The sequence below is a fragment of the Ptychodera flava genome, chromosome 5 (assembly GCF_041260155.1).
Source record: "Ptychodera flava strain L36383 chromosome 5, AS_Pfla_20210202, whole genome shotgun sequence".
Lineage (NCBI taxonomy): Eukaryota > Metazoa > Hemichordata > Enteropneusta > Ptychoderidae > Ptychodera > Ptychodera flava.
Window position 1 is genome coordinate 26812453 of NC_091932.1, and position 13684 is coordinate 26826136.

Here is a 13684-nt window from a genome sequence, read left to right on the forward strand (position 1 = left end):
TGTGATTTATTGCTAGTATATCATAACAGTATATTGAAATTCTCTCATAAAACGTCAAAAAACAGGATTTTGGCTCTTGCCGAGAGTTCGCGCGTGTGCCAGCCGTGGTACATCGCCAATATACCACGGTTCTTTTCACGTCTCGACCAATCAGATCGCTGCATTTGCGCCATCAATATACTGGTATGATATTATTATTTATATTGACGTATATGTAAAACAAAATTAGTTTCGTACGTTAGGTATACCTTTGTATATAACATATCAATGTGTTGATATATATGACGTATATCTATGCAGAAAAAACGGTATACGGCCAGCGTTTCAGCCAGCGTGCGGCTTTGCGACATTTGACACAATTACACCCATCGCTCTCACAAAAGGACAAAACAACTTTCTGGCGGTAAATTTGGAAGTTTTTTATTAAGACTCCACTACAGTAAAAAGGCACATAACAAAGAACAAGTAAAACGAATAATGAAGCTGTGTCACAATCAGACTTGAAAAAGGTCAGAAAAGTAAACAAGACAAAACCATAAGTGATCAAAGCATTCCAAAAACTACAAAATACAATAAGGCAGTTAAATGGAACAAAATACAAGTATTCCAGGAGAAGTGGGAGAGGAGGGTGGGAAAGAAAATTGAAATGGGAGCAGCTCGAAAAACATGTGACCGAAGCAAGGGTATAAACGATCTGAGTAACACTAGAGGGCTACGCTAGACATTTAAGGTTGTTTGAGGGCGCACTAGCTCCTGGGATGTAATTAAATCAAATGACACATTTATAACAAATTACACCCATCGCTCTCACAAAAGGACAAAACAACTTTCTGGCGGTAAATTTGTAAGTTCTTTATTAAGACTCCACCAAGAAAGAGAACCGCCAGAGAGTTAAAAATAAATAAATAAATAAATAATAAAAAATTCAATAAACGTATGAAACTGCACTAACAGCAATTGAAAGCAAATGATAAAAGAAGAGTAGTAAATACAATAGCAAAAAATCTAATCAAAGGAACAAAATGGAAAGTGTCCGACTATGAAGGTGGAACATCGCACAAACGACAAAGAAATTGAGGCAAAATGACATAGCAGGAAACGAAAACTGCTATTAAGGAATGGGAAGTACAAATGTACACAAATTTAACGCAAGGATGCTTGAAACTGCTTCAAATATGAAACAATGAGAACATGCTTGAAGCCAACTTGTAGCCAGTATAATCTGATGCCACATAAAGTGGACTGGCAAAATTGTACAGAATAATACAACACTGCGAATCATCCATAATGTTACTGGTGAGATATACTGACTGGCTTTTGTTGTGTCCAATTTACCATGCGCTGAGATACTGACAAACGCGTAGCCATAGGTACCTTAACATACCGTTCATAGGCATCTGAACGCCAGTCTCCGTGCAATTTAATCAGATCTGTAGGAACCCCTGCAGCGTGAGCCAGGGTAGCTCCACCCCTACGCAAGCTATGTACTGAATAAAGCTTGTTATCTTTACCTATACCCCCCAGTAACTCGCTAACGGCGGATGAAAATGAAGAATGTGTTAATGAGACCAGTTTCCCTTTTTTTGGATAAATGAATGCCGGCATATGTCCCTGCGCCGGTACTAGTGAAATCATCTGTTTAAATGCCGACACAGGGCATAGTATACTACCAGGAATGGCTGCTAAAGGAATGATCAAAGTACGCTCATGACACTGTATGGTCTTTGACCAGCGAATAGCAACTGTGACAAAGTATTCTTTGACTACAAAATCTCTACGGCAAAGATGACGAGTGCGGTCAAAGGCCTGTCTAGAAGGAGGTACTAAATTGGACTTCCTGAGGAATGAAAAGAAACCTGTCAATATGGCGCACCAAACGACAACCTGAAATGGGTCTGCAAAATTGATTAGTGCAGACATGTCTTCCAACATGTGAACGGTAATTGGTAACTTCTGCAAAGGTGTGTGCCTGCTTGTCTTTTTAATGCCCGTCATTGTTAGCTTGTAACTCAGACACTCAAAAGCTTCCACACTGTAGCCAGTGAGAATGTGAAGTGTTTTAACGCCTGAGAGGTAGTTTGCAATGGATGCTGAGCTTCTGAATGATCTACTGAGGAATTGGGCATATAATGACAGAATGGTTGGAGTGGCTGGGAGTGCTTGTAAGCCATAGTATAGTGTAAAACTGAAATACGCCCGAAACTGAGTATGCAGGTTCTTTCGTGTACCAGAAGTGAATGCTGCAATTCTAGAATGCTTAACCTCCTGTCGCAGTAAATCTAGATCATGCCTGATATCTGCGAAGAAAAAAAAATTCAGAATGTCTTGTCCAACACAAACAATTTGTCAGAAACAAGGGTTTCAGTTAACTCACTACCGCGAGTCAATCTGCGAAATGACTCCTTGTATGAGCTGTGCAGATGCCAACGTGACAGACAGTCTGCTACTTGGTTCTTGACACCCGGTAAGTGTTCTGCCTTTAATTCAAATTCATGTGTAGCTGCAATCAACCAAAGCTCGCGAGCAGCAGCCAAAAGAAAAGGGTTGCGGCCTCTACCAGAGTTCAAGACTTGGACAGTGCTAATGTTGTCACTGTAAACCAATATGCGTTGGCCTTGCCAGCTATGACCCCAAAGTCGCGCTGCAACAACAACAGACAGCATCTCTAGGCAATGTATGGGGTGTTGTTCCTGTAAAACAAAGTGTGGGAAACTGGAGTGAAAAAACTGTGTGCCTGAAATGCCGCCACAACCTGAAAGACAAGCATCTGTAGAGAAAACACTGTTAGGAGCAGACCAGTCTTTGTTGGGAATGATGGATACGCCATTGTACTTTCTAAGGAAGGTAATCCACCACTGTATGTCTTTGCGAAATTGTGAGTTAAGATAGATATGGTGATGCGCACTCTGGACTGAGCGAAGGGTGTCTAGCAAACGGCTAATGAATAAACGGCCTGAACGCACACAACTGGAAACAAAGGAGAGTTTGCCAATTAAAACCTGCAACTCGCGCCTGGTTGCTTTCTTTTTAGACAACCACTGTGGTAATAAGCCTGACAGTTCTGATAACCTATCTTCGGTAACTTCTAAAGTCATTGTCACTGTGTTCACTTGCACACCAATAAATGAGAGAGACGTTGTGGGCAGGATAGCTTTGCGTACAGACTCCTCAATACCTAAATCACAAAAAAGAGAGCGCAAAGCCAAAAATGCAGACTGAGAAAGGGTAGGCTTTTCTGCGCCACAAAAGTCATCTAAGAAATTGACCGTGCGAAAGCCCAGTTGGTTATACATAGCTATGATTGCGTTTGTTGTTGCCTGACATGCGAGTGCTGCAGAGCGCAGGCCAAAAGGTAACCTTATGTCTATGAAAAGTGAACCCCTCCAAGTGTAACCAAGCAAATGGAAGTCGTGTGGATCGACTGGGAGTTGTCTATATGCTCTACGCAAATCTAGTTTGAATAAATGACAGCCAGGGCCAAGTTCTCTGATTAAGGATGTGAGGGCATCTATATTAGGGTAACTAAGGTGAAATGGCTGATCAAGGTAATAGTCTGCTGGGATACCGGCATTGATGGATGTGCCTGATGGGAAACTTAGGTCCATAACTGTGCGACGTTCCAAAGAATCTTTCTTCAGAACCGAAGAAAGGGGGGGTGTTGCAATGGGAATACAAAGTGGGTTATTGGCAAAAGGCCCAGCAGTTGCGCCATAGCTTACTTCTGTGTACACAAATGTATCAATGTGATTTGCGAAATGTAGTGCTGAACTGTGGTTTCGTGCACTCGAAACTGGCAGATTCCTCGATGTAAAGCCAACTGGCCACCCAAATTCAAGGAAATCTACAATTGGACTGTAGTCTAGTCCTTGAAGACGTGCATGCCATGCAGGAATGTTCAGAGATGAAGGAACGGGAATGCGAAGCCCTGCAAAATTTGGTCTGCCCGAGTTAAACACTACATGGTGCGTACTTACTAACCAATCTACAGAAATGCGAGGGCTGGGTGGCCAGGAAGCAATACGAGGAGGAATCCAGTGAGGGATGTGAGGAAAGTTAACTTTGACAGTGGAATTTGGTGGCACTGCAAAATTCCCCTATGTGAAACCGTAGACACTGTTCAAAACTTGAGGCAATGTTACAGTTGATGAGTAATCTACAGATTGATGAACAAAAACATTAAATGGTTTGAAACTAGGAGCAAGTGAGTATGCCTTTGAATCTTCCAAATGATGGAAAGCTGATGTCTCTAATGGTTCGCTTGTGCAACTTGACCCTTGGTGTACATACAATGGAGGTTGTTCCAATGTCACCTGACTGGGCAAATTCACCTCTTTTACATAGACAAAATGATCACTATCGAAATCACTATCAACTACAAGATGGGAAATTGTGAAAGAATTGCCAGTACTAAGCTGAACAATAGGAGCCAGAGTCTCAAGGCTGTGACCCTGGCCCTCAGAAACCAATTGTCAATCTTGGTGTGAACTTTTTTGTTTTTGTTCTCTGTACTCTCTGTCATTGATTGGACAGCCAATGGAAGCATGCCTTGCCTCTTGCTGTCTGAAGCGCAAGCAGGCTGAACAAACATGCTTCTCTAAACTACCATCTACTATGTGGTCATCTGACTGACTACATTTGTTACTCTGAAAGGCATAACAATACCTCACACGGCGTGCTTTTTTATTCTTAGCAACCATTTGTGATATGTTAGGCTGTGGGGGGTTTCTTACAAATCTGGTGTGGATATTATCAAAAGAATCTCCCAACTCCAACAACCCTTGTTCTAAATATTGCAAAATAATAGAATGATACTTTCGTACTCGATCCCATGGGTACAATTGAGCATCTGTTACAATATTCTGTAAGTGGCTTAGCCTATGTAAGGCGGTATCACTACTAAGGTTCATGCTTAATATTATTTCAAGCTCTCCAGAAACTAGCTGTGCTAATGTCATATCGTCATATGTTAAGGCATCTGGCCTATTAGGAGTTGGGTCTCTAATGAACTCGTGAGGCCAGGGTATATACTTCTTAACTCTATCAGTGGGTTTTCGTTTTGCTCCACTCTTAATACGTTTACCTTTGGTGACGGTCAATGTACTGCTGTGTTTGCTACTGTTATTGTTGCCGTTCGCACCTTTCGCCCTGGACTTCAGATTCTTGTGTACGGCAGCGGCACTTGCCTTGTATTCGCCGTCGGAACTGCCACTGGTGCTGTCTTCTGTATCGGAATTTGGCGAACTTGTAGAACTCACGACTAGAACCTGCTCGACGGAATCCTGCAGTTCCTTGTTTCGCTTAAGCTCCGACAAAGCTGTGACCTTGGTTTTGGCGCGCCTTCAGGTCCGGTTATCGTGGTGGTCTGTGACGTCATGGCCTTTGGCTTGCACGATTTTCATTACGTCTGCAATTTTGCTCGATATATCTTGAACTTGCGTTGTAACCGCATCTAATTGTTTTTGAACACTGCTGCCTGTCGAAGCACATTTGACTGTCTTCTTACCAAGACCCGACGTCTTGAAAGTTGCCTTCGGTCTTGCGCCTGCTCGGAGAATTCGTGATTGACCAGGAGCTGTATCGTTAGTGCTGATGGCGGGAACGGCAGAATCGACTGCCTCATCATGTTCCGTTTCGGACGCCTCGATATCTTGAGCATTTGCTCCGGCAGCCATACTTCTGAAGCTAGGGATACTCGTGCAGTGAGAACTATAACTGTGCGGCAGTAGTGTAACGTCGTGCTGATTTCTGGACGAAGTTTGTCTCTCAAAAAGAAAATTGAAATGGGAGCAGCTCGAAAAACATGTGACCGAAGCAAGGGTAAAAACGATCTGAGTAACACTAGAGGGCTACGCTAGACATTTAAGGTTGTTTGAGGGCGCACTAGCTCCTGGGATGTAATTAAATCAAATGACACATTTATAACAAATTTTTTTGTTTTGTCCCGATAAAATAACCGTTGTGGGTCACCATGACGCGATATGAGTAAGCCATATTTTAGTGGCAATTGAATTTTTAGACAGTGCCTCCTGGACAGAAAACTACGGCTAACAATAAAATGTTGTAAGATGTTGAAACAGTTTACCCTCCTTCCTACAAAGTTGCAATGTATTGAAACAGTTTACTCTCCTTTCTACAAAGTTACAAATTCCCTGGTACGTAAAACAAACACTGTTGCTGTTCGATACTACGATACATCTATGCATCACGGACGTACAACGTTAATGAATACACTGAGGCTTGGTTTTGCATGGACAAGTGCCGCGTACCGGTTGTCCTTGAGTTCAAGTTTTACCTACATTGCTTGCATCAAAATTTGGCCTGCAGCTACTCAGTTTGATAGTAAAAACCATAATTTCGAAGGAAACTTTCACAAACAACTCAGTTTGATAGTAAAAACCATAATTTCGAAGGAAACTTTCACAAACAGAGTCATTGTACAAGTGAAAAAGAGAAAAAACTGAGGTTTTCTGAAAGGTCAAATCTGGGTCATTTCACGTGATGTCATGAATGAAGACCCTTTAAGTACACAATTATGGTTCAAAAGAAACCACCTAGGGAGGGCCAATAGGTACAATCTTATGTTAAAAAGAAATTTCTTGGTGCCTTCCAATTTAAATGGCATTTAGCTTGACTGTCAGTTTTTAATTCTACTTTATTAAGAGTCATGGCAAAGGGAAATTGTCAACAGTACTTGCAGTGAGCATATTCATTTTCAAATCTTCACATTTGAGAGCTACAATTTTGCATGGTAACTTAACATCAAAGCAACAATTCAAAAGTAAAGCTATTAAAATTGTCCACTTGGCATATTTCAAACTGCTATAACTTATACAAGAAATGGTCAAAATGGTGTGATTCTGAATGATTTTAATATTTCTGCAGATTCCACCAGTTTAATGATATAATAGTGAACATCACTAGACATTTCTTGATGATATCAAAATATAAATGAAAATATTTCTGGACTAAACCGTTATCATAATCTTTGAAACAATGATTACTCTAAAACATTGGGGAAATTAAATGAACAATATCAATATTGTCTATTGTTTTACAGGATTTGGGTTTGGCCAAACCATTTTTGTCTCAAGAAAAATACTTATGCTTAAGATGCTATTGAGCCTGCTTGGTCACAACTATGACACAACACCAGAGCCTTAAACACCACAATAATTGTATCTACATTGCCACTATGCTACCCAATGCTTTTTTTCTGCATGGAAATTTTTTATATGTGTGGCTCACAAAATTTTCGTCATGACTCAAAACTGCATAAATTTGTGAACACTGACAGAATGCTACAGAAATATTCTGTATCTTTGGTAATATACACTTCACATTGCTACCTGATTTTTAGAATTGCCACCTAATTTTATTTCTGGTGGTAAAAGTTTACCACCAGAAATGAAAAAATATTTCTATCACTTTAATGTCATAAAAACACAGATAATTAATGCAATAAAAACTGAACAAATATTTCTTTAATGTAAAATACAAAACATTTTGATTTGAAAAATGAAGAACTCCTGAATACCAAGAAATTTGTTGCCACACTTGAGATCATAAACTGCCTAAAATATGTTCAAAGTGCCTACAAGATTTTTGATTTGGCTAATGAGTTGGCTAATCGTCTTGGTGACTTAGGGGGAGCCCTACAGTTTATGTGCATACCACGTGGTAGCAGTAAACTTAATGATACTGCAAGTTTCATGTTGGCACAATTTTGCACAACACCATTGACCTAATGATCGTTAATGCACTCACCTGACTTGCCTATTGAACACCAAATATGGTACCAGGTCATAATGACACATAATGACACTGTACTGTGTTGTTTTATTGAAATACATTACATGTCCCCCAAAAATTTAATTTTTCCCCCCTTCACACCTACTATGGGTCACTGTGTCCCCATGCAAGCAAAAGCTGGCTGAAACACTGTACACGTAATGCAGATCTTTGCACACAACAAGGGAACACTGTACTAGTGCATTTTATTAGTATACGTCCGTGTATACAGCGTATTTGACAATTGTAGAGAGTCAGTATGTGTGTATAATATTATTGTATATTAAGCATTGTACCTAGTGCTGTTCTTTTCTACCCTTGGAGAAGTGATCAATGGTTACATTCTGTTTAGTTAAATATAATTATTGATTTGCAGATATCTGACAAAAATATATATGTTATCAATACAATATATGTGTAAAGAATGAAGAAAAATTGCAATAAGCATTCTTTATCTTAGCCAAAGTAACCCTACCACCCATAATGGACGGAAGCAAACTTTGCATGACATAATTTTAGAGGTAAAGCCGAATAGATTATGGGGTACAAAGTTTGCTTAAGTCAATTATGCATGGCAATGCCAGTAAAATCATAGACATGGAAAAATCTCGGTTCATAATACTGCGTAACCAGAAACGTTATCAGTAGTAATCCCTGGGGATGATGTTAAAAACATCAATGGTATTGACAGAGTTGTAGTATAATTAACGATGCACATATGTGTTTACCTATGTCCGTGTTTCGGCTAATAATTAATCCTTTGTACGGGTGGCCTTTCGTCATACTTCCATTTAGAAACAAAAGTGAGGTCAGATTTTGTGAAAATAACTGTATCTGTAACTGTTGCAGTGACATTAAGAAATGTCTTAGATTAAGGCCTACCATGTCACCCGTCTGTGTGTTTACCGGTCACAGGAACAACATTGTTCCTTTAGGGTTTTTCGTTGTTTTTATTATGGAAAACATATACAACGCGCATATATTTCCAGATAAATGTTGAAATACGACGTATGACATCACAAAACACACATCGTGTACACTATGCCATGTTGGAGTTGACATTAAGAATTCTAGTGCAGATTTAAAGGTTATAGTCGTGAGCAATAACATTGTTTATATACCACAATGCAGGCTGTGATGGCAGGTTGAACAAGAGAAATGTCGACGTAATGTTCTGAAGCTTAAGGGAACATACAAAAAGCGTTTAAGCGTTTAAATATTTAACCCGGAGGAAGCCTTCATATAAGTTCAACACATTTGAGATTACTGTTTAATCTGTGTTTTCGTTCACGCCAAATGTGTAGTCTGAGTAAACCCTTCAATCATTGGCTGCCTGTAGACGTAACATTTAACTGTTGCAATAATACAAAAGTATTAAAACTATTTAGTATTTGAGCTGTATGATCAGTTTCTGCTGAAGTAGTACTTTAGGGATGGATCATTCGATCTTTGCATTAGGTTGGTCAGAATACTGATGTGCAACTGTGTTAACAATCCTAATATTTATATTTTCTGAGTTTCATGGCATGTACCAGAATTTCACACCTATTGCGGTTGAGCTTTATTGAAAAGTAAAATATATTGGCTGTTGAATTTTTAGCAGCTCTTGATATATTTGGATGTCTTTTTTTGCTATTTTTGACTGATTCTCTCCTATCTAATGATCACTTCCCTTTTTATAAGATTTTCAACAATTCTCTTTCAAAATCAAGAATAAAAATCAGAGGGTCACTGTGCAAATTTTTCACGAGAGACAAATCACCCAAGATTTGCTGATATTTAAATTCAAAATGGCCGCCGTCTATATATTAAATCTATGCAGAAAAACAAAGTTTTCGATTTTTGAAAAACTCAGCTGGTGAAAAGTTTTCTTACGCAAAGAGCTTTTAATGAAACCCACAAGTGGTAGATCAGGATTGTAAAGGTTTGACAGTTAGAATTACTGTCCCCGAGGCGCATTCTGTTTGACGTCTTCGGGCTTACCAAGATTTCCTTTTTTTCCTTTTTGACCGATTCGGTTCAATATCTGATGGGGATCTCATAATTCAGTGGAAAATGTAAGAACGTCTAACGTAAAACAAAACTAGAGCGTTTGTTTAACAGTGTAGATTTGTCGGCATTGATAATGTGCAACTTTTCTGGAAAGCTGCACATCATCAATGGTGACAAATCTACACTGTTAAACAAATGTTCTGAGTTGGTTTCAAAATGTGGCCACCAAAACAAATATTATTTATCGAATGTTAACACCACCTACAAATAGAATGGTTCATCCCAATCATATATGTAAGAGTGTCGAGCTAGTAATCCTTTCACTTCTATCTGAGCATAGCAAGATGCATGAAACTTAAGTAATAGATTTCATTACTTTGTACTTGAAGTTATATATATATATATATATATATATATATATATATATATATATATATATATATATATATATATATATATATTTGCTGATTCAGAATGCACGCAATTGTCATTTGTCTGGGGTATTTTTTTTACTCTAGACTACCAAAACAATTCAAGCCTGCGAGTCCGTTTACCCAGAAATGCGTTCCTTGGCGACAACGTCATACGGGATGCATCTAGTTACTATATGTTTAAAGTTCGGGTCCAGGCTTGGATTCTCTTTTCCGTTGACCGGTGATAAAGTAAACTGCTGAAACAAGCAGGTGAATATCAGAAGCATTCCATTCCTTGCCAAAACCTCTCCTAGGCACGCACGGCGTCCAGCGGAAAACGGGAGGTAACTGTCTTGTCTTTTCCGAACATTGCCTTCGTCGTCTACGAATCGTTCTGTAGGAAGGAAAATACAAATTTCTGTACCTTTCTTTACAGGCTATACCTCTACATAAAATTATTCAGTTATTTCTCATAATTTTGTGTGTCAAGGTATAGTCTGCCCTGAACAAATTAACTAAAGGGTACCATATGGTTGTTATATCATGGCATGTTTTTGAAAAGTGATCAAGTTGTAAGTGAATGTTTTCTTAACCGTATTAGCATATGCAAATGAGTTATTTTCGACTCTGACCTCAGCTACGGTATAACTTACCCTTTGACTTGAATCGCAACATCTAAAACACAGCTCATTTAAGGCTGCCTTTACAAAAAATGGGTAGGGGCTGGAGGAATTGGGGGGATTCGAAAATTTTGGCGGTAGTCGAGGGGGACTTGAAAGTTATGCTCTGCCTATAGAGGGGACCTGAAAATGTTTTGGTTCCGGACATTTTGATATAATCCAATGGTACTAATGTTAGTATTAAGTAAACAAAATCTTAAACCATTTTGTCTCGTTTCATGACTTAAGCCTCAAAATAAGCGACCTAGCGGCTGATAAAGACCCGCTGTGTTATGTAGAGAAAAGCTATTTGTGACATATATGTTGATGAAGAAGGTGGAAATCTATGATAGCTTATTTCAGTAGACTGATAAGAAATGGTAAAATCAGCTGCATAAGTACAATATGGAAGATTACATCATAAGTTAAACATATCACATTCCCTAACAGCATGTAAACAAAAGCAATGAAATGAGTAGTTTTTTGAGAAACTGGGGCAAAATTGTCCAAAATGCCACAAAATTCATCGAAATTTGAACAAATTTAACTAAAGTCATCCTAAGTGACTGCATATCAAATTTCAAAGCAATCGCACATTCAGGGAATAAGATTATTTTACAGCAAATAGCCCCAAAACATAAATAGGCAAATATCACCACGATTTGAACAAACTTAAGTGAGGTCACCCCAAGTGAACTGCATTTCAAAATTCAGAGCAATCGGACTTGCGGTCTCAGAGGAGAAGCCAATTGTTGATGGACGAAGGACGACGGACGGACGACGATGGATAATCAGCCTATTTGAGAAGCTATCCGTCGTTAACAGCGGAGCTACAACATTCAAAATGTTTGGATGCCATTAAATTTTCATAAAAACAACAAGTTGGCCTTGTAATTGGGCACAACTGTTGATAATTTTTTTACCGATATTTCTATTCAATGTATCAAATACTGTTTCTTGTTGTCTTTCTACGGCATGCCGAAACACACAATATTCAGTTTGTCAACAAAGCCTGTATTTCTAAATATTTGTGATAATTGAATTAGCGTCCAAATACACGTACACAGACCGTGTCTGCAAGCTGAATACCGGACAGCTCAACATGCTTTAGGAAGAACAAAAAGGAAACAGTTGTATAAATTGAGCAGAAATATTGTCAAAATACAAAGTTAATACAGCTACTGCCCTGCTACTGCCTACGGGCAGTGTCACTGTCACTGATTACCGGCAGTGACAGTTATAGCTCTGACTCTGATGTAGTTTAAGAGGAGTTTGGGTCATAGGGCGCTCAATTTACAGTGAAACATGCATGTATTTGTCACAAGATCAAGCCAGAGAGTAACACATAAAAAACTAGGAGACTTAACAGTTACCGCGGATTTTTGAATTTTGGCATATGAGAATGATCAAATATTAGGAAATAAAGATGAGGGTCACTATTCTTGATTTTATACAAATGTACGGTGAAAACTCACAGTTTTATCGGAAATCTCTTGAAATCAATATATAAAACCATTTATTTCAAATACATGCAGTGAATAAAATTTTAACATTTCCTTGTACAATAACACAAAAGTAAAACTTTGAACAGTAAAGACTCTGATTTAAAAGAAAAAAATGTGACTAAATGGAATTATTTATCTTTTATCCAAATTTGCCATTATTACGCCCACAATTTCTGAGATAAAAATGTTTATTTGATGGACTATTTTAACCTTCCAGTATTGCCAGTTTTTTAAAACATACATAAGTATTATCTAAGCCTTATATGTCTTGTAATTTAAAAAAAACACCACATTATTCGGTAGGACACTGTCCTCAATTTTCAAAATTGGCAAAATGTAGTCAGGAGTTCAAAATTTGCATACTGTCTCGTGTAATTTTGTGTGCTATCCAGCTTGTGCCATTGACCTGGCAAGAATTGGATAAACTCAAATCAGCTTTGACTGATAAATCCAAAAGATACACTGATGCATTTTAAAATCAATCAATTTCAGAAAGGGGCGCAGGAACATGGCTCTACGACCTTCTGATAAGAGGAAGTATATTGAACATCTGCGAGCAGAACTACGTAATACATGTTTATTTTTACCCTGCCTGTATGCCTAATGAATATGCGGCTATGTGAAAATTTACGGGGGGGGACTTCAAAAATTTTGAATATATAGACGGGAGGGACTTGAAAGATTGTGAGGGTATTGAGAGGTGCATCTGAAAAATAATAAGATTGACATCGCGATTCCTCCGCCCCCGCCCAACCATTTTGAGAACGCGGCCTAAGTGCTGCATTAGCTCGTTTTTTATGTCGCTACTTTTATTTGGTAGGCAAAATAACACACTATATTATCAATCCATATTTGCCACACAATGACCTTGTCAAAACACTGCTATATAGAAATTTTAATTCAACACACCTGGGCAAAATTTCTCAGGCTCCTTCCAGTATTCCTCATCCATGTGTAGACTCCATAGGTTTGTCCATATTTGTGTCCCTTTTGGTATGTTATAGCCACCTGGGGGGCGGGATATGGCAGTATTCAGGCGTGTAGAAAATCGAATAATCTTGGCAAACTATGCAATCAAATTGTTCGAATAATTTTTATCTGCTCTAATCAAATACTAAATTCCAGAAATAATAATAATTCTTGTGATAAATGAAAATAACTGCACTTATCAAAAGTTTAAGAAATCACCATTGCTGTTAAACGGAAAGCAAGAAATCACTAGTATGTACAGCCCCCGATAGGCGAAACGTCCATAGAAACGTCATCGTTCTATTTACTCTTCCTAACTAGTAAACCATAAATGTACTTGCATCGAGTGTTTAAAAGA

At 38.5% G+C, this 13684-nt stretch overlaps 1 protein-coding gene across 4 annotated transcripts in view; it reads right to left on the bottom strand.

The window, feature by feature from the left end:
- Positions 1-1259: 1259 nt before the first annotated feature.
- Positions 1260-13684, bottom strand: part of LOC139133395 (cytochrome P450 1A1-like) — a 33766-nt gene continuing 21341 nt past the window's right edge. For 2 of the 4 annotated variants that reach the window (XM_070699956.1, XM_070699958.1), the window contains exons 9-10: positions 13267-13365; positions 10225-10587 (exon numbers count right to left, since the gene is read on the bottom strand). In XM_070699956.1, the coding sequence (XP_070556057.1) occupies positions 10331-10587; positions 13267-13365 (356 nt within the window). In that variant the 3' untranslated portion in view covers positions 10225-10330. Of the gene's footprint in view, positions 10111-10223; positions 10588-13266; positions 13366-13684 lie in introns of those variants that run through there. The other 2 variants (XM_070699957.1, XM_070699959.1) reach the window with 2 other exon arrangements.